The 19,667-nt window shown below is 42.2% G+C and overlaps 2 protein-coding genes across 2 annotated transcripts; one reads left to right on the top strand and one right to left on the bottom strand.

The window, feature by feature from the left end:
- The first annotated feature begins 714 nt into the window (after window positions 1–714).
- Window positions 715–15,404, top strand: LOC117240141 (serine/threonine-protein kinase 32A). The gene is made up of 9 exons (XM_033506025.1): window positions 715–1,289; window positions 2,400–2,455; window positions 3,535–3,703; window positions 4,140–4,337; window positions 10,276–10,365; window positions 10,550–10,716; window positions 11,094–11,374; window positions 12,772–12,984; window positions 13,832–15,404. Exons 1-9 carry the CDS (start codon window positions 1,241–1,243, stop codon window positions 13,995–13,997), a joined length of 1,389 nt encoding a protein of 462 aa, XP_033361916.1. The 5' UTR covers window positions 715–1,240; the 3' UTR covers window positions 13,998–15,404.
- Window positions 15,405–16,094: 690 nt separating this feature from the next.
- Window positions 16,095–19,545, bottom strand: LOC117240146 (methenyltetrahydrofolate synthase domain-containing protein). The gene is made up of 5 exons (XM_033506039.1): window positions 18,987–19,545; window positions 18,359–18,744; window positions 17,927–18,273; window positions 17,615–17,846; window positions 16,095–17,530 (listed from the first exon to the last, which is right to left on the bottom strand). Exons 1-5 carry the CDS (start codon window positions 19,003–19,005, stop codon window positions 17,141–17,143), a joined length of 1,374 nt encoding a protein of 457 aa, XP_033361930.1. The 5' UTR covers window positions 19,006–19,545; the 3' UTR covers window positions 16,095–17,140.
- Between the last annotated feature and the right edge of the window lie 122 nt (window positions 19,546–19,667).

Here is a 19,667-nt window from a genome sequence, read left to right as displayed (position 1 = left end):
AAAGTCCCGGGGAACGATATTTCGAACGATTTCCAGTTGGAAACGGCCAGTTCTCTCGCGCAAGGATCAATGAAATCGCGATTTTCGTTCCGCGAATCCGCAAATTACCGATTACTTGGCCGATTAACCGGTTTCTACGGAATCCGTCCCACCGATAAACGTCTACTCGCTTGCAGGCCACCATCCACGAGCCATCGACCGTCATCACGGAACAGCCATCGCGCTTCCGCCGCTTGTTATTCCGTGAATTAACGGCAGGTCACCGTTAATTAATCCACGAATCGGCGCAGCGGTAATTAACGCCGCAGCCTTCGTCGCTTGGATCGGTCGATCGATCGCCCAAGATCTACGCGACTTCTCGACGAATCCCTTCGAGACCGGCAACCAGAAATTGCGAAATCTCGAACGGAAAGTCCGAAGTGGAGGCAGTTAGCGATAAAAGGGTGCGAAGACGTATATACGTATTAGGAGGGACGAGGACGAAACGGCGACAGACAAATCAAAGCGGAGGCGGTGGAAGAGCGCGAAAGCGAGAGAAGTAGGGTTCGAAAATCGAGCAAGAAGTTTCGCCAAGTGTCTAAACTCGGCGAAATTGGACGTAAAGCGACGACGAACCGGCAGAGACAGGTAACGGGATAGGAAGTTTGAGAGGCGACGCTGAAAGGGTCGTCAGAGCGGTGACATATTTCAGCGACGCGGCTGTATCTGACGAACTCGGAGGGAAGACGAGGGCGGGGAGGAATAAAAGGCGAACGTCGAAAAGCGACGATATCGAATCGAAGGAAAAGCGCAACGGTAGTGAAAAAAGTAAACAGCCCTGTGCGGGGAGTGAAAGCCGTGAAAGCCGTGAAAGCCGTGAAAACCGAGTGGAAGAAACAAGGTGACGAGTTAAGAGCAACGAAAGAATCTCGACGGAGAGAAACGACCTTCGGGCTAGAGATCTAATAACAGGGAGACAGTAGGCTGGAGGGAATACGAAGAAAAAGAAACAAGATTAAGTGGTTGGGGCAACGAAACGACGACAAGGGGGCGGCGGCAGAGGCGGAGGAGCGAATAAAGACAAGAAATCGACGGTGGAAAAAAGAAGACGTTCGATCAAATGAATAACCGAGCCGTGAGTGGGTGGAAGCATGAGAATTCTAAGTGGATGTCTTTTCTCGGCCCGATCAAAGTATTCGGCTACACGTTACACAGGCCACCGGCACTCGCGTCACGTATCCAGATCCACTGAGGGGCAAAAATGGGTGCCAACCAGTCGACACGGAACGAGCCTACTCCTGGGGAAGAAGGTAAGTCTTCGACTTTTTTCCGTTGAACGTGCGTCTGTCGTTAACTACGCGGCGAAAAATCGTCAACGTAACGGATAAACGTCGAATATTTATCGAAATACCACTTGCAGAGTTCGCGATAACGTTTTATCGACGTTTCCGGTTCCGCCAGGGCAGAAAGTCAACGAAACTGTTACGTTCGATCGAATCGATTTGCATCAAATCGTTAAACTTTGCCAGTGGATCGCTATACGTCGAGAAATCTCTCCTTCGTTCGATTCGATATTCGTAATAACCGTTATATCGCAACGAACGGAAACCGTGCAGTCGTACGACACGCACACGCGCGCGAGATGCGGGCGAAAAAGGCAACTTGCTCCGGGAGCAAGGTCTCCGGAGAGAAATAGGAAGGTGGGGAAATAGACCTTGTCTTTGCGTTCGAATTAGTGAAATTAAAAAATGAAATCACGCTAGATTCGCGAGTTTAACGTGGAATAGCCCCGTTAAAGAACGGTTTTATTAAAACCACCGCCTGCTTTCTAAGCTTCTCGACTTTGGGGTAGCTTTTAAGATCGCTCTGAACGAATTTTCATAAGACGATTGCCTCCGCGGATCTAATTAGAGGAACTAGGGAAACGAAGAAAGTCGTTTTACCGTCAAATGCGGTACGCTAATCGCGTCTGGTACGTCGGACGTCGACCATCTACTTAGCATTTAGGCATTGGATCGTTGGCGTGTCGGCGACGCAGAAGGTCGAAAGTTGTTCAAATTTCTCCCGTCGCCGGATATTTAGCCGGGAAACGACAGATGACAGGATACGCCGACACGATTTTAGGAGGAGACCGCCTGGTCGCTACGTCAACGACTATAAACTTCCTGTGACGGTTTTTCGCCTAGTTTACACAGCCACCGCAAGTTCCGGTGCTCGTGTGCGCAACTTTTCGCTCCATCGGTCCTTTGTGAACAACATCGCTTTGTACTACGATGCTACGTAGACGCTGCAAACGTTCGATACGATTCGCCGGTTCTATCGATGAAACGAGATTTCGCGAAACCGTTTTGTTCGTTCCTTTTTCTTCGAGCACAGGATACGGTCTTTTATTATTAATTCCACGCCGTTTCTCGTTTCAGTGAACTTCGATCACTTTCAGATCCTGCGAGCCATCGGGAAAGGAAGCTTCGGAAAGGTACGAGAGACAAACATAACTCCGACTAAAGTCATTGGCACGCTCCTAGCACGATGGGTTCGTTCCTTTTCTTCCGAATCGTAAAAGTCCGTTTTTGTTCACGGAATCCATAATTTCGAAATCGTCCCCTCGAATAATCGAATTAACGTAGAGATAATAACACCGCGATGATACCTGCATCGGTTACCGAGCCGATATCCGATTAATATACATCGTTCAACTTGTATCGTTATTTGAAATTCGACCGTTTAAATTTCAATGTACGTATTGAAATTTTCACGTTGAAATTTGCCAAACGAAAATGTTTCGATGCGAATAAATTTCCGTTAAAAATTTTATACCTGTGCGTACTCGCGTAAATCGAACCCGATCGCTGGAAAAAATACGATGCACTTGATCTGCGGACGAGATAACGCTCTGCCCCCCTCCCCCCACCCAAGCTATCTTATATCCATGCCAATTATACGGCAAAATTCTATTCATCCGAATTTCATTTATCGGAGAAAAATTTCGATTAACGCTCGATTATGTAAACGAACTTCCGCCGACCGAGTCGCAAGTTTGGATAAGTAGAAATCATAGATGATAACGAGAAGAGTGAGCGAACTCGCGTTACGCGGATCAATTGTCTCCGACAGATTTAGATAAATAGAGTTGTAGCGCAACTGCCTGTAAACGTCTCTTCCTCTCGTAATTTATCGTTACTTACATCCACCACACGTGTACCGCAATACGTTTGTCATCGAATCGCGTTACGACGAATCAGCATTGCAAACTGCACCTACTTCCATGTTTTCCTATCGACCGCGAAATTTCGCCCGCGAAAACGTCTCTACCCTACTACGCCTCTTACTCGTGCAGACCGTTCGCGATGAAGAAACGTCGTCGTAACTCGTCCACCGTTCATTTTCAACCGTAACAAAATTTCCACCCATCGTCGATGTCGCTTCTCTTTCTCCCAAAAGTATCCATCCTACTCCAATTAACGCGCGCTTTATCGTCTGATGCGAGAATCGGCCGGAAGCGGCCTCGTAATTCACCGCTCATCCGGTAACGGGCAATCAATTATTCCTTGATAGGTGTGCATAGTGCAAAAACGAGATCGTACTGGAAACATGTACGCGATGAAGTACGTGCACAAGGGTGAGTGCGCGATGCGGGGTGCGTTGAAGAATGTCGCACGGGAAGTGGAGATCCTCTCGCAGCTGGAACACCCCTGTTTGGTGAACCTGTGGTTCAGCTTTCAAGGTAAGCCGATCGTCCGTCCGTCTCTCGAATACCGTCAACGTCCTTCCATCGTTAATATCGATTTTCCCACGACGAACGGTACTAAGGACATTAGGCGAACTAACTCGATCGACGATCTTTCTCCCTTGGTTTCCGCTTGTTTCACGCTTGTTTTCCTCGCTTCCGCTATTAACCACGAAATTCCGCTATTAACCAGAAAATCACGGTTAAGAGGACGCAAGTACGACGGTTAAGAGGATAATTTACGGAGGTCTCCGAGTTTCTTTCATCGTGTCGTTTTATCGAGATTGAATTTTCCCTCGTCGATTATATTATCTCTCGCGTAGACGACAATCGGGCTAAAAAAGAAAATCTGTTACGAATAATTGCTCCGATAAACGTTAATCGGCGTAAAAAGGAAGATGAAAGAGGAGACTCGCTCTTTTCTCTGTTTCAGACGAGGAAGACTTGTTCATGGTCTCCGATTTACTGCTTGGCGGCGATCTCAGGTATCACATCCAGCAAGAGGTGGTCTTCTCCGAGGAAAGCATAGTGCTCTTCGTCGCCGAGATCGCTCTGGCCCTCGATTATTTGCAGAGTCACAAAATCGTACATCGCGACATAAAACCCGATAACATTCTGTTGGACGAAGAAGGTACGTGGCAGTCGTCGTATAAAAGACATTAGCCGAGTGCCAGGTTTCCTTCGCGCGAACCTCGACGAACCGACGGATCTCGCCTCTCTATTCCGTACATCCGCCGTTGGCTGCGCCAAATAATTCAGCGATTCGCTGCGGGATCTTTCGCTTCTCGAAAGAGGGAATCTCGCGCAGAGTCGCGAGGAACGTCCAAAGGCAGGAACCAACGAGAAGCCAACCGATTTGCGAACATCGATTTTCGAGAGAAAATGCTCGTCGAGGGGCCGACTATTTCGCTTCTCTCCTTCTTCGCAGGAATCGCGGCAATTTGTAAAATAGGAACGATATCGTTTCCACGCTTTAATCCCCTTTTAACAACGGACAATTTCAAAATTGCCGACAAGCCGGGAACGGTTTAATAGGACGTCGATCGCTTTTAAGGGAAATTTCACAGAGTGCTCTAATTCTACCTAGGTCACCGAATTAGGACCACTCAAAACTTCCAACGTTCCTCGATTTTTTTAATAAAATTGAAAGGTGCGAGCGAACGCTATACACGCAACGGTAAAGTTTATTAATCACTCGAGCCGTAATACGTACGCGTAATTTTTGCATCCGCGTTCTCGCTCGACGATCGGCAACTGTATTCGATGATTTATCGTTGAACCTCGAACCAGCCAGATCGAATCGAAGCGAGTCGTGACCGAATTTAATCAATTTCAAGCACGCGAAAGTCCATTCTTTTCTTTCCGATCGAGTCAATAGCGAATGTTGGTCGTTCACCACGTAAATTACACGCAATTCCGAAACTATCGTATTATCGACTGACGTAGGGTTTATTGTTAAAACGACGGCCACGCCCGCAAGCCGATCAAATCACGTTCCCGAGATAACACGAATTACGTTATGCTCGTTCTATTCCTACGGACTACAAATACGTCGCTCTGTGTGCAAATTCCCCGATACGTACTTAAACCGCGACCAACCGGCTTTCTACCGATTTAACGTGTCCACGGGCTATTAACCGACAAGGAATTACCGCGCAACACGGGTACGCGATGTCAAGGGACTAAAGAATTTAGCACGTAACCGAAAATTACGACGTATCATCGTTGGTATTCGTTAACTTTGCCGATGATCGCCAGCACGAAACGAACATAAACGAAGAAACGTAACGCGCAAAGATAATGTTTTATTTGCGTTCGTTGACGTCTCGTTGAAATATAAATTCGTGGTCGTATCAACGAAATTACGTGCTTGACTCGACAGTCTTTCGCGCAATTTTTTACAACACCAAGTACCTCTAATCTTTATTTCCAGTCTAGACGAGACTCCGCGGTATCTCTGCATCTCGGTAAAGCAAAGCTTCGGTACGTGCGAGTTTCTTCGAGACATACCAACGAAAAGTATAAGAAAACCGGGGACACCGTTCGTTCCCAGAAGAAAGAAGAAAAATCGATATAACGGCCGGTACAAAGAATAGATAAGAACAGGGATAGAACTCGATAGCGAGAAAGTTAAGAGCTTACAACGGTAAACAGTGTCGGCGCCGGCAAACTTTGTATATCAGCGTAGTGGAAAATGGCCCGTCCGACGATCCAATTTGTCGCTCGAAATAATTAGATGATCGACTACTCGAATGACTTTGTCGTTCATCGAGGTGTCCAATATTCTTAGAAGCTTCCGCGTATAGAACTACGGACGGTGTTTCGTCATCGTCGGAATACGCCTCGCGAAACGAATTCGTCGCGTCGACGGACGACGAAAGGCAAACAGTTACACGAACCACGCGGGATTAACTCCATCGATCTACTCGCGATTAAGACCGCTAGATTTACTCACGATCGCCGGGCTCGCGACAAAAATGTCGACGCTCGGATATCCGCGCGTATACACCGCGTTCGTTCCGCACCTTTGTTTAAAGACAAGACCGTGTAACTGCAAAACAGGGCCAAACGACGATTCCCGGCTCGCGGAAGCTCTAACGCGTTTCTTCTCCAGTCTTTTTCATTGCATTTGCGTTTAATGCTTTGAAACTCGTCGAGAGCGAAAATCGTCGAACGATTTCGAGCAAAGACACGCGCGCGATAACCAGGATGAAAATTTCCCGTGAACGTTTCCTGGAACGAGGTCCCGTATACGTGTAACTCGACCGAAGATCCATCGAAAAGCCCTGAAAAGAGCGCAAATTTGCCTTAAGACTCTCGCGTCCCTCGAACGGGATACAAGTTACGTTTCGTACGAACGAAAGCGAAATAAAGGGGCAAAAATGTGGATGAAAGTTGGCTCGGATACACGGCGAATTACAAGCGGTAAACGCGGAAACATAGCCACTCTCTTTTTAAATAAATGCCATCGAAAAGAAAGGGAGGAACGTCGGATTAAGCGAAAAGAATTTGCCACGCTCGAAACGCGGCACCGTGCTTCTTTTTAATTAGCAACATTTAACGCCACGCGTTCGTTGAATATATTCAACGTCGAGTTACCTACGACGCTGACGATCGGTATTCGAAATTCCGTAAATCAAGTGCCAGCATCGTAAGCGAACGTACGCTTCGTTTGCTCGTCAACCGAACCGTTTACGCTTCGTTTCCACGTTCGTCGATGACAAATGCATCGTTCGAACAATCCGTACGTTCGATCGAAGCAGATCGCGAACATTGGATTGCTTCGTCGATGATTCCGCAGCTGATCGATCGAATTTTCATCGAACTTTGGGAAATTCACGTGGAAGAAAAATATATGGTAACTATAGAGAATATGCGTGTATGTGTTGCCTCTTAGTTGTAAAGAAAACTCGTTTAAAAAAGCCATTCCTTTAAAATGAATGACATAAACGAAAATCGAGGAATGTTTATTGGCACTTAGATTTTCTTCTACAGAGGCGACCATCTTCTAGCATTATTAATGGCTATTTAGAAGGGGAAAATTCCATTCTTAAATTCTATACTGCGGCATTCTCGTCGGTACGTAAAACAGTTTCCAATGAAAAATCCAAATTTTTCAATTTCCCCGTTTACAGCGTTTCCTACGAGCATCCTCGAAACATACTAAGGCTAACAAATTACCGTCGAATAACGACGACTGGGCTGAAGTTTAGAACTTACATATCGAAATCCGAATGATATTTGCCCTTAAAAGCAACGTTGAAGATGATTCAGATTTTAGACGATATCCGTGGCTTCGTCTCGGAGATGTTACAGATAAACAAGAAGCACCTTGTTAGTTAACTCACCTCGAAGTTGCTTGATTACAACAAACGCGTCTACCCTTTCGTACGATGATTTCAATGGAAACATAAATTCATGATATTCCACGCTGAGTGAAGGAACCAGCCTCTGTGTTTTGATATTTCGTCGTCGACCGACGTGGCACCGACCCGCGGTACAAAAATCAATAGCATTTACCTCTATAACGCTGCATGATAATGTTCGACTGGACAACTAGTTTATCGTTGACGATTCGGAATTGTATTTTGTCGTGTTTTGCAATTTCAGCTTCGGTGGAAGGGCGCGATTTAAAACGAAAAATCTGCGACCGAACGAATTTCACCGAACTTGACGCAACTTTGACATATCTTTGACGATGAATCGTTGACAAATAGCACGATCGTTACACGTTAGAACCATTGGATTCTCTGACAACGATGCAACAGCGGTAAATAATTTGAAGAAGAACGTCGCATTACCAAGCTTCTATCGTCTTACTTCGACGAGTATCGCGCAGTTTTCAAATTCGATGACGATTCTTCGCGCCGAGTTGGCGAATCGCCGATCCTTCGCGAAAATTCATCTTTTTATTAAACCGTCGACTAATATTTCTTCTTTGGAACGATAAGGAAAGAGACAGGAGTTGAACGAGTTGGATGAAACTCGAAAATCAAAGTTTAAAAGCGGTTCGTGAAAGAGGGAAACGGTCACGGGATTCTAACAAAGTCTGGAAAGAAGTTGCTCGCACGAAGGTTCGTTTAACCTCGTGCTCACCGAACAAAATATATTTCGCGTCTAAATGAACGTTCGGTAGCTTATTCCCCTTTCGGTAGACGGACAATTTACAAAAGCGAACAAACTAATTAAAATCGTCGTTCCGTTAATACCAATCCGCCGATGCTCGACTCGTCGGGATCCGTTCAATTTCGGATTCGACGTCGATATTCGTATGCGCTAAAGTTAAACGATCGAGCGACTTGTAGCATAACGACGAATAGATCTTCGATCAATTAGCGTTTGTCCATCGAGTTTCGTTACAAACTCGTTGAATTCCACGATGGAGAACCGCTTCTGATTTCTCAGCAAAGGTCAAAGAACGCCTACAATAGAGAACCGCGTTATATTCCGGTGACGTAGCAGGCCGCAGATCCGGTCATTTTCCTCTCTTTCTCCCTCTTTCTCTCTGTCTATTAGTCGCGACCACGGACAGGCTGACTCAGCCCATAAATAATTTTACGCTTTCCATTCGACCTCCGAGGCCATGTGCTTCGGAAATTTTACCTTTCACCCTTTGACCGTTCGGTACGACGCCGGAAAAAGAGCTCCGCGACTATCGCGAGAACCTAACTACGCGCGTCCCGCTAAAGGTTCGAAAGACGGACGATTCGATTTAAACGAAGTTCGATTTTGTCGCGAAAGGTTTTCTCGTCCACCGGGGAAATTTTCTTCTCCGTTACGAAGCAATCATGCGACTCGGTTTTTCAGGCATCCGTCTATCTAGCAATAATCTACGTTAACGGAAAAAGAGAATCTACTACCTACTTACTTAAACTTTTCGCCACGAACCGGCACTCGAGAAATACTCTAAAAGAATTTTCAAAGTTGCCAATCCTTCGCCTATAACTTAGTATTAAATATTAAATATTAAACGACGTATGCCTTTTATCGCGATCGAAAGAAATTGTATTTTAAAGTTTCAAGGGATCGTTTCTCGGTTGTTGGCATAGCTAGATTTATAATGCAAAGGCCAGGCCCGAAGAAAGAAGCGTACGATGGCGTCGAGTTGAAAACGACTGGTCCAAGGACACTCGTATTCCCCGTAGAAGGGTAACCCTAATTTCCTGCTGCATTTATCCGACAGCTGTTTGTGCCTCGGAATTGCTTCTGCATCATTTAAAATTACCGGGGCCGGCTGTCGACCCGGCTCGCGTTTCATCTCGCTCGCGCCATTCCCGCCCCTATTGTTCGTGAAAACGTCCTCTACGCGCGAGGCGCGTTATCCCGCCGCCTTTTAACTCTTTCATCGATCAATGACCGAGCCGGTGAACCAGGCTGTTAAAAATTCTCCGTAGATCGCGTTTCATTCGTTCGCAGAAACGCGAAATTTATCTTCGCCTGTTCGTCCCGGCAATTTCTTTAATTTTGTAAAACCATCTGTAAATCGATTCTTAATCGTAACGTACGATCGTTCGCGTTAACGTTCGAGCCAGGAAAAAGAATGGTAAATTGGAAATTGGCGAGAAGGTAAGAAAGAAGATAAAGAACGAAAGGAAGAGAAACGAATAGAAAGATGTGGTTCGTGTGCCGCGCTGTTAAAAATAGGCGACAGTCTCGACTGTCTCGTACGCTTTCAACGATATTTTACACGTGTTTACTCTGAAACTTCATATTTCTTCTCGTAGGTGGTAAAACACGAAACTCGGCTAACATAATGATTCCACGCGTAAAGAATTCCGGATATTCGACCCTCCAAGCTGGTCCTCCGAGTCAAGCATATGGCATCGTTCGCGTCAGATGTCATACGACGGATAACGAACGATCGCTAACGATCAACGGCTCACCGACTAATCGGATTCGCGCTATTATTGCTCGGCTAATTCGAAGAGCTAAAAGGGGAATAGTAAAATCGACCGGGAAAGGAAAGACGACGATGTAGTGGCGCCACGAGGCTATATCGAACGTTGCTCGATTGGCCCGGTCTCTGTTAGACGTAGATGCTGCGATTATAGGTTTATTGTTCTGCTTAGGACACGCGCACGTGACGGACTTCAACATCGCAACGGTATTGGAGGATGGAGAATTGGCTACGTCGATGTCGGGAACAAAACCGTACATAGGTATGAATCGATTATACGTATTCCGATCGATAGATGGATTCGGTTAATCAAACGTGGTAAAACGCGACGATGAATAATTCGTGGCGAACTCTACGAACTACGAACGACCGAGATAACGATTTTTCTATCGTCGTTACCTTCGTGTCGCTTGGATAATATTTCTTCGAACGTTATTCCGAGACAGCTCCGGAAATTTACATGTGTTCCTGCGAGGAATACGGCGTTCTTGGCTACGGTTTTGCCGTAGACTGGTGGAGCCTGGGAATTCTTGCTTGGGAAACTCTCGCAGGAGAACGTCCTTACCCTCTCTGCTCCACTACGACGCACAGAGAGGCTTTGCAGATCATGCAGGTAAAATTGCCGATCAAATCTTTCCTTCTCTCTGCCTCGTCCTTTGGTATCCGTTCTTTAACATCGCGAAATATCATTGTTCCGTGGTGTTGCGCATCTTCTCTTCTGAAATTTATACATACGCGAAATAAATCGTATTTTCGACGCTTCTCCGTGTCGAACGTCGCCTCGTCTTGAAAAGAGAAAATGTCTGTCGGATCGAGAGTATCGAAACTATTCGCGTTCCTTTAAAAACAAACGCGTTCGCGAAAACGACTACGTTCGAAAGCGATTAAAAGGAAAAACTTGAAACGTTATTCCGTTGTACGTGGATATTCGATAAGCTTCTCAGCTCGAGTATATCGAGCATACGTTGAAACGAAAGGAACGTTCTTCAGAAAGAAAGACCGACGCCCGTTGACTGGAGCTCCGCGATCTGCGAGCTTCTGAACAGACTGTTAGTCGTGGCACCAGGCGCGCGAATATCGACGCTCAAGGAGCTGAAGCAAGTGAACGCGATGAGGGAACTCGACTTTGACAAAGTGTTGAACAAGCAGATCAAACCCTCGTTCACGCCGCCGAAAGATCACCTGAACTGCGATCCGACGTTCGAGCTGGAGGAGATGATCATCGAGACGAAGCCGTTGCACAAGAAGAAGAAGCGTCTGGCGAAACAAAGGTAAGCGCGTCGCAAAGAAGAGGAGGTTGATCGTCGGATTCTAGTCGATGTCGCGTGATCGTGCCCCTTGCCGAAAGGAGATTAACTTCAAGAATATCGATCACGGTGTGTGTCTCTTACTGCGTTCCGATATTCGTCTTTTTTTTATTGGAAATCGATCATTTTCGCAGCAGATCCCTCGCGATAATATTTATTTCGGTAACGGTAACAACGTTTCTCGCAGAACTCTATTAGAATAGTATCAATGCCTCGTAGTAATGTTACCGACGATAGTAATAGTGGTAATCGAAATAATAATCCCTCGTAACCACATTGATCGTTCACAAATCCATTTCCAGTTTCACTCTAAAATCTCTTCCCCGGTTGTAATTACGATTGTAATTCGCTGGAACCAAATTCGCTCGAAACGAACGAACGAGCGCGATATCCTTAAATTCGATCCGCGTTGTCGTATCGGCTCGTTCTCGATTCGATCGAACTAATTATTGTCCCATGGTTTCGATTCTTACGTAACAAAATATTTTACCGAAGCGAGATCGAACTGGTCCGAGACTGAAACGGTAGCGTGAACGCGTTTCTCCATTTACCGTCAACCGTTACGTTTATTTACAACCCGCGATTTTCCCAGTGTCGTTCGGCAAGCCGCGCGGTAAGCCGAACAGCGATTCGAAGCGATAAAAAGTTATTTTTTAGTCGCTTTTGGCCAATACGCTTACTTATCTTTACAACTGTGTCGAATTTGTCAGAAATAACTGACCGTACGTGTTCACACGTGTGTCGGTGAGCGTCAGATTTCCGGTTTCCGGTCACGGTCCGATTGCGCGGTCCAATAAACACGCGTATTGGCCGAAAGTCTATAAAATAATACACAGCAGTACGTAACAATATATAGCAAGACGCGATAGTGAGCGATAGAGAGCGGTTACCTTGCCCCTGTACGCTGTGCTCCCAACTTACGCACAGTACGTACTTTCCTGTACGAAATTCACGATACGCCGGATGATTCCTATCGCCATTTATCGCAACAAGCAGAAACATCAAACGCGAAACGGTGTCTCTTTTAGAAATTCGAGCAAACTGAAAATCGAGTAACAGGAAACGACCAAGAAATTATTCTTTATTAGCTAGAATCGCCATATGTTGTTGCGACACAGTGCGTCGTGACAATGGCGAAAAAATCTGTCTCTGAACAATCTGAACCGATCGACGATAAACTCGTAATCGGACGGATCCGAACAAGTTCGATCTCGCTGGAGTAAAATATCTTTCCCAAGGATCGGTCCGATCGTGAATGCCTATAATCGAACGAACGAGATGATAGTTCGATCGCATTGACGACTTTCCGGTTGACGAATGGACCAGCAGAGTGCTTGTGATTTCTGACGTTTGGTGCACAGATCTCTGAAGGTCGATCATCTGCCCGAGGACACGGCGATCGGGCTCGCGGAAGGCGCCGGACCGAGCGTCGATTTCAGACGATTGGCATTCATCCCGGAGTACCGAGTGTATAATCGGGAACGCGAGATGGAGAGACAGGAGAGGGAAAGGAAGGAGAAACAGTGGGAGGAGGATTTGAACACTGCCATGAAGGGTGCCGAAGAGAGACTGAAGTGAGTTAAGCCGCTAATTACCGCACTACTCCGTCGCGATTGTCGTTTCTTTTTACTCTCCTAAGAGACGAAGGATGGAGGTAATTCCGAGGTAGTTAGGAGAGAATTTAATAAGAGGGATAAATGGGGTTTCGTGATTGAAGATGATGGCCCGTATAAGCCGCGGAGAGAAATAATCGCGTAGCAGAAAGACGAATTGCAACGTACACGTGGACCAGTTTAATTTTCGTTTATCGATTGAAATGGAAAAGAATGCCAGATTAGATCTTGGGAGATTAGATATTATTACTTCCCTTCGTAATGTAATAAGAAAGACTAACAGCGAATAATTCGTTGCGAAATTCTGCTTTTTTTTTTTTTATAGTCTCGAGTTTTATAGTTTCGCTATGTGTCGATGAATGGTACATTTCGAATTAGTCACCGTGATCAGGGAGCTCGACTACCGTACAATGTTACCGAATAAACGATCGATGCTTGTGGCGATCTTTGCAAATTTAAAGTCGACATAGGAGGAAATGCATCGATCGAAAGCACCCTATATCTGCCTGTACCTCGAAAGTTTCGATTTCGCTTTCTACGATACATTTGGAACGTGGCCAGCTGCGAAAGGAGCGAAGCTTTCTGGTGTACAAAGCTCGAACCGTTCGACCGATATGCTTTTCAATTTCGCGACACAAAAGCTGCTTTCCCTTTGTTTTTAAAATTGCAAGAATCATAACTCGGAAATCTGAAAAATTGTCCCTCTTATTCGAGAAAAATTAAGCGACGCTCCTTTCGCCGTGTTACCATTTTGTATCTTTTCGTATTTGTAATTATTCGAAGGACAATTTTCATTTGATAATTACAGGGCGAAACAAGAGCCGGTACATCGAACCGGAAACCGACTGAGCGTCTCTACGACCAGCGTAAAGACACGCATAAACGCATCCCCTAGGCAAGGAAGACGCGCCAGCACCGCAACATCGTCGGATATCGACTACATCGATGCGAGTCCTGAACCTTCCACGTCGTAAATTTCTCCCGAACAATCTGTTGTGCGCGAAAAATAAACGCCGACGCGTATTCTCGGGAAGAACATTCTGCGACAAAGTGATCGTCGTTGGAAATCACATTCGGTTGCCGATTTGTAGCGTATCGAAGAATTTGAAAAGTTCTCGATCGTGGTAAATTGATCTAGTCGTCCGAACTATGGATTTGTTCGGTTCGATGACTGGTTAGAAAGTAACGTGATAATCGATAAGAGTAAAATGATCGCAGATCCAACTTTCCGTCGTCTTTTCGTTTCGTTCCGATCTTCGTAGAAGAAACGATATACTCGAAGTTTATGATAAAATATAGAAAAGAATTACAAAGAAATCAACGTTTCTCTACAGATAAGATTTCTTTTTCGGAGAAACTTAACTCGTACCTCGAACGATTGATCTCACGCCTCTTCTTCGTCTCTCATAAGGAAAAGCGTATCGTTTATTTTTGTAAAGAACGAAAGAAGAAACACTCCCGACCAAAAGTAAAGCCTTTCAAGGACCATTTTGCCAAACCGAAAACTTAGCGCAAAGATATAAGCAGGTACTGGGGACATGGTCTTTCTTCTTCCTCGAACTCATCTTTCCCTTGGAAAGGGACAAATTTCGAGCAAACGCACGGTCCAAGAAATACTCGGAACAATCTTCGTACGACTCGCACGTTTTAATCCAAATCGTTTTAATCCATAGTTTCTACCTACGTGCTGTTTAACTTCCCTCGTAGAATGTTACGGAAGTTCGTGTAGTCTCGATTCCCATAAATTTTATAACGTTAAATGAAGTTAACATCGTAAGATAGTAGCGATATACACACGAAGACTCGTATCGTTCGAATGTTTTAGCAATTTACGATTAACGTTACGAGGATCGCGCGTTCTTTCTCGATTCGTATCCTTGTCCAATGATACATACCTGCCACACCATTTCGCGTATACCTCGTGTCTTGTATAACAACAGATCAACGATCGCTCCTCTGATAATCAACCGACGAACACCAAGAACAATGTAATTTTATAAATAGTCGTTAAGAAAGAATCCTACGCTGTAACGTGAAATTAAACGATGATTGAACGATCGAACCACTCGAATCTTGTCTATCCCTGTTTTCTCGGCATGGTGTATCGATTATACAATCGCGACCAACGAAAATATTTTTCTCTTTGTTGGAACGATCAAACGAGGAAATACGATCGCTTCTCTTGGTACACGATCTCTCGTCGCACAGGGTACACGCTTGAAAAATGAATCGACGATAAGGAAAAATAAAGTGTACGTTACGTCATGAGGTTCTCGACGCTGCTGGTAATTGGTATTTGACAGAAAGAAAGAATTCTCAATGGACATTTGATATTAAAGTAGAGCACGACCACCGAAGGAAGGAGTGTCAAATAATCGATAGAGGCAGCACCGTTCCGCGGAAAGGAAGAGAGCGAAAAGTGAAACAACAAAGCTAGTTTTACCACTTTCCGTTTCCGACGAAAGAGGCCTTTGGTCTACGACCAGTTTAAACAATCTGTAAAAAGCTGTGTTGTATAAATGCGAAAAGAACGATTCGAGTTCTTAATTTGTAGCGTTCAAATAAAAATAAGATCTTAAGAACGTTTATAGGAAGATAACGATAAGGAAAGATCGATACTGATAAATGTCGTGATCATAAGGGACAAACAATTACGTTTACTTGACAAGGTATTATGGGAAATACAGCGATAGAAAAGGTAAAAGTAAGTACGTGTTATCGGGACGAGATCGAAAGAAAAATTACAAAGCAAACATTAATCAAGATTAATTTGATTTGAGAGTGGAAAATTTTTATCGACAGTACGAACAGACTTCTTCTTTTTCCAATCGATGGATAAGATGAAAATTCTGTAGAGTCGTCGCAATCGACAAAATAACTTCACATTTTCTATTTATTTGTACATGTCTTTCCCGATAGTCACAAACCATTAGATTCGAGTTTAGAAAACGGGACAGATGAAATAAAGAAAAACGAAATTTCATCGCTTTCTTGTTATTCAAAAATTTCATTTATTTATTATCCAATAAGAAATTCGAAAAAAAAGTTTGACTAGCGGATTTTTTATATCGTATCGTATAACTGAGATAATCGTATAAAAAAAAATCTCTGCTTCTCTTTCCATCTATTTGCGTACTAATGATTTCTATAAAAGCATTAGTAATAAAAGAATTATCAATAACGCTGGTAAAAATAATAATTGCCTATATGTATTTGTGTTCTAAGTATAATTAATCATATCTGTTAATATCACAAAAATATTGCCATTTTCTCGGCTACCACACTCACGTTATCGCTAGTTACCTCTCTTCATTATCCAATTTTTGGCAAAGCATATATGCCTACAACGTACAGCAATATCAAAATATTCTTTCAGAAAAATAGAATATCTAATAAATACATAAACAAAAAGTATTGGCTTTACTTTCGTATGCCTCGCATGTTACCTACAGATTAGCTAAACTATATTTGTCAGTCTGTAATGTCAGATAAGCGTTATCAAGTGCTAGATATGCATCTTACATGATTGTTTATCTTCGTGTAATATATTTTACAAGAAAACGTTTAAATCCGCTATCTTTAGCGTTGAATATCTTTTATATGATCACAGTAAACGTAATTCGAATTATTAATTATTAATGATTATCATAAGCTTATCGATAAAAATAATACACATGCAATTTTTATCGAAAAGTAGTTCACCCGTATAAATATAATACACACTTCAAATTTGGATTCAGTTGAGCAAATCTGGCTCGACTTCCGAACGAACCACTAATTTTCCTATGAATTTTTATCCGATGCAAACTATCAAAAATAGGCTGTTATAAATTAGATATCTTAACGATAATTATACATACTTAATTTGTTATATACAACACGTACGATTATTTTGCACTTATTATGTATAGAAAATACATTATAAATTATTTATAAAGCTTTGTACACTTTGAACTTGTAGTCAACCATCAATTTACAGAGTTAGTAGTCGCTGACAGAGCAAACGCATTTATAAAAAAAATATGCGTCGAATGCCGACAGAGATTGTACAATTACTTGGAATAGTAAGTGTTATTCTAAGTAACTGCACATTTTCTAAAATGTATTCAATTGTTTTCTAAACCGAAGTCACGTCCGTGACTTCGATTCTAGATATTGGTTTAGCGGGTTCTACTACTATGAAATCGTTCACATTTCCGCTAGATTTCATCCCAATACATAGCTGTTGCAAATTTGCCATTATTGAATCAACCTGTATCGGTTGTTCCGATAAACTATTATTCTTTCTAAGTTTATTGAAGTGAAGATAACAAATCCCGCGATATCCTAGCCAGGTTATTTCATTTGGTTTTATACCACGCTCCAATAATGCATTTTTCAAATCACGTATTCTGGCACCAGATGAAATATTTGACAATTTTAAGGAAAATTCAAACTGAGATCTAGACTTCAGTCTTAGATTTTTACGATGTTGCTGCATATTCCTATCGTTTCTTTCCACTTTCTCCTAGAATATTGCAATAAATATGTATGATATATGTATAATTTACTAATTAAATATATGTATACATCGATTACAAATATTTATTACTTCTGCAACATCGGAAAATACATTATCGCCCCCTGATTCGAACTTATTGAATGCACGTTTTTTAGGAAAATGTGGTTTTACTTGTTTCCCTCTTTCTTCATTAACGTTGTCACCACTTGACGCAACTTTTTTTGTTTTGAAACGTCTCTTATTTTTTATGTAATGAGAACGATAAGACTTTTGTATTTCTATGTCTGAATCCTCCTCCTTCAGAGTTACTATTTTGCCTTCTCTAAAAAAAAAAAAAAAACACAGCAATTTAGTATATTTACGCGTAAACATATAGTATCAATTACATCTTTCAACGCGTACTTTTCATCCATTTCTTTTAATTGTTGTAATACCGGCATAGATTTAATTCTTCTTTCGCTAAGCATATGCCACATAATACAACTAGGCTTCTTTAACTTTGGATTTACTATTATTGTTTGCGTAGGTGTAACGATTACATCAACAGGTACATCGTATTCTTTAAATATTTCAGCTGGAAGACTATCAAAGACTTGACAGTCATGCACAGTCGTAATAACTATAGTATCCTGTGTGACTGCACCCATCCTCATCATCGTAGCAAATTCTAAATCTGCAAATCCTTTGCCTTTACCAAGTCTGTATCCATCACGGCTTACACACACTGATCCCAATATCACAAGGTCTATCTGACGATAAATAAGGATAATGTATAAAACGATGAAAACAGATCTAACTAATAGCAAATTTCTGTTACAATAATAAATCATATACCTTTATTTTAGAATCTACGCCAAGTGGTTTACCAGCTTCTGTCAAGCCATGAATTTTTGATAATGTCCTCAATTCATTTTTCGAGCAACCGGCGATTGGTGTAACATGAAGAAACAAACCAGTTCTCAGTCTGGGAATTGGAACTAATATTTCCTTATTAGCTTCTAATGCTAAGAATCTTACAGGTTCTTGGGGTTTGTCTGGATTTATCTTTATAATTTTTGCCTCTTTGAAAAATTCCAAATCTGCCAAGCGCTGTGCTGCTTCGGCAGCACCTTTGAAATTCGGTATACGATCATAAACAGTAAGAGGAAAATTGACTAAATCATTCTTCATCAAATAATCCCATACTTTTTGACGAAAACTATGCTTAGTTACTTCTGGTGCTAAAAATTTATCACATTAATGATTTTTACAATATTACACATATTCATTCTTACTACTATTTCTCTAGAAATTAAGACTAACAATTCATGAATTCAAAGCAAAATTTATTATTCATGACTCAAATTAATGTATCATAAATTCCTATTTCTAAAATCATTTAATATTGTTACTAATATGATGAAATTAAAACATATATATATATAATAAATAAATATTTATAATACATCAAAGAATTACTCACGCAATTGTTCTTCAGTCATTTTCGTAAAATATTTTTAATGAACTTTCACCGAATATCGATTGTAAATTATAGTAACACTTTTTTTTTTATAAAAACCTATATTGTAAAAATAGATTATATGATTTATCTGCAGTCCCTTTTATTCTTGTATTTATTTCTATGGAAAATCATGTCGGCAAACTTGTCGTAATGAAATCCACCAGAATTTTTTTGTACGTATGAAATTTCAACCTCATCGAAAAATTTCATGCATATACATTTCAACAAACGAATCTTATATAATTTTGTGAAACAGCAAAATAGGTTATCGTATTTGACATTTCCGATTACAGGAAAGAGAACAGATACAGCTGATATAACTACACAAACATGTCAGGCGCGAAACATTGGACTATCGCGAAGAAAGAATATTTATCCTTTTCTGTCCTATTGTACAATGCACACAAAAAGTTTGTGCACGATACATGAGTTGATAATTCCATTAACATATTGCCGTAATAAAAATGTCGAATGCAGTAAGTTTATAAAATAAACAAACCAATGTAGAATATATAAGCAAACTAGAGAAATTGTTTAAAATTACTAGCATTGTCCGTTAAGTTTAATATTCATGAAACGTTTATTACATACACTCGTACTGCGATAAAACACGAATTAAAACGATTTCAAATGGCAGGGTCG

The sequence above is a fragment of the Bombus vosnesenskii genome, unplaced genomic scaffold (genome assembly GCF_011952255.1).
Source record: "Bombus vosnesenskii isolate JDL3184/JDL3185 unplaced genomic scaffold, Bvos_JDL3184-5_v1.1 scf7180000013264, whole genome shotgun sequence".
Lineage (NCBI taxonomy): Eukaryota > Metazoa > Arthropoda > Insecta > Hymenoptera > Apidae > Bombus > Bombus vosnesenskii.
The sequence above is the reverse complement of the archived record's forward strand: the minus strand, read 5'-3'. Positions and strand labels throughout refer to the sequence as shown.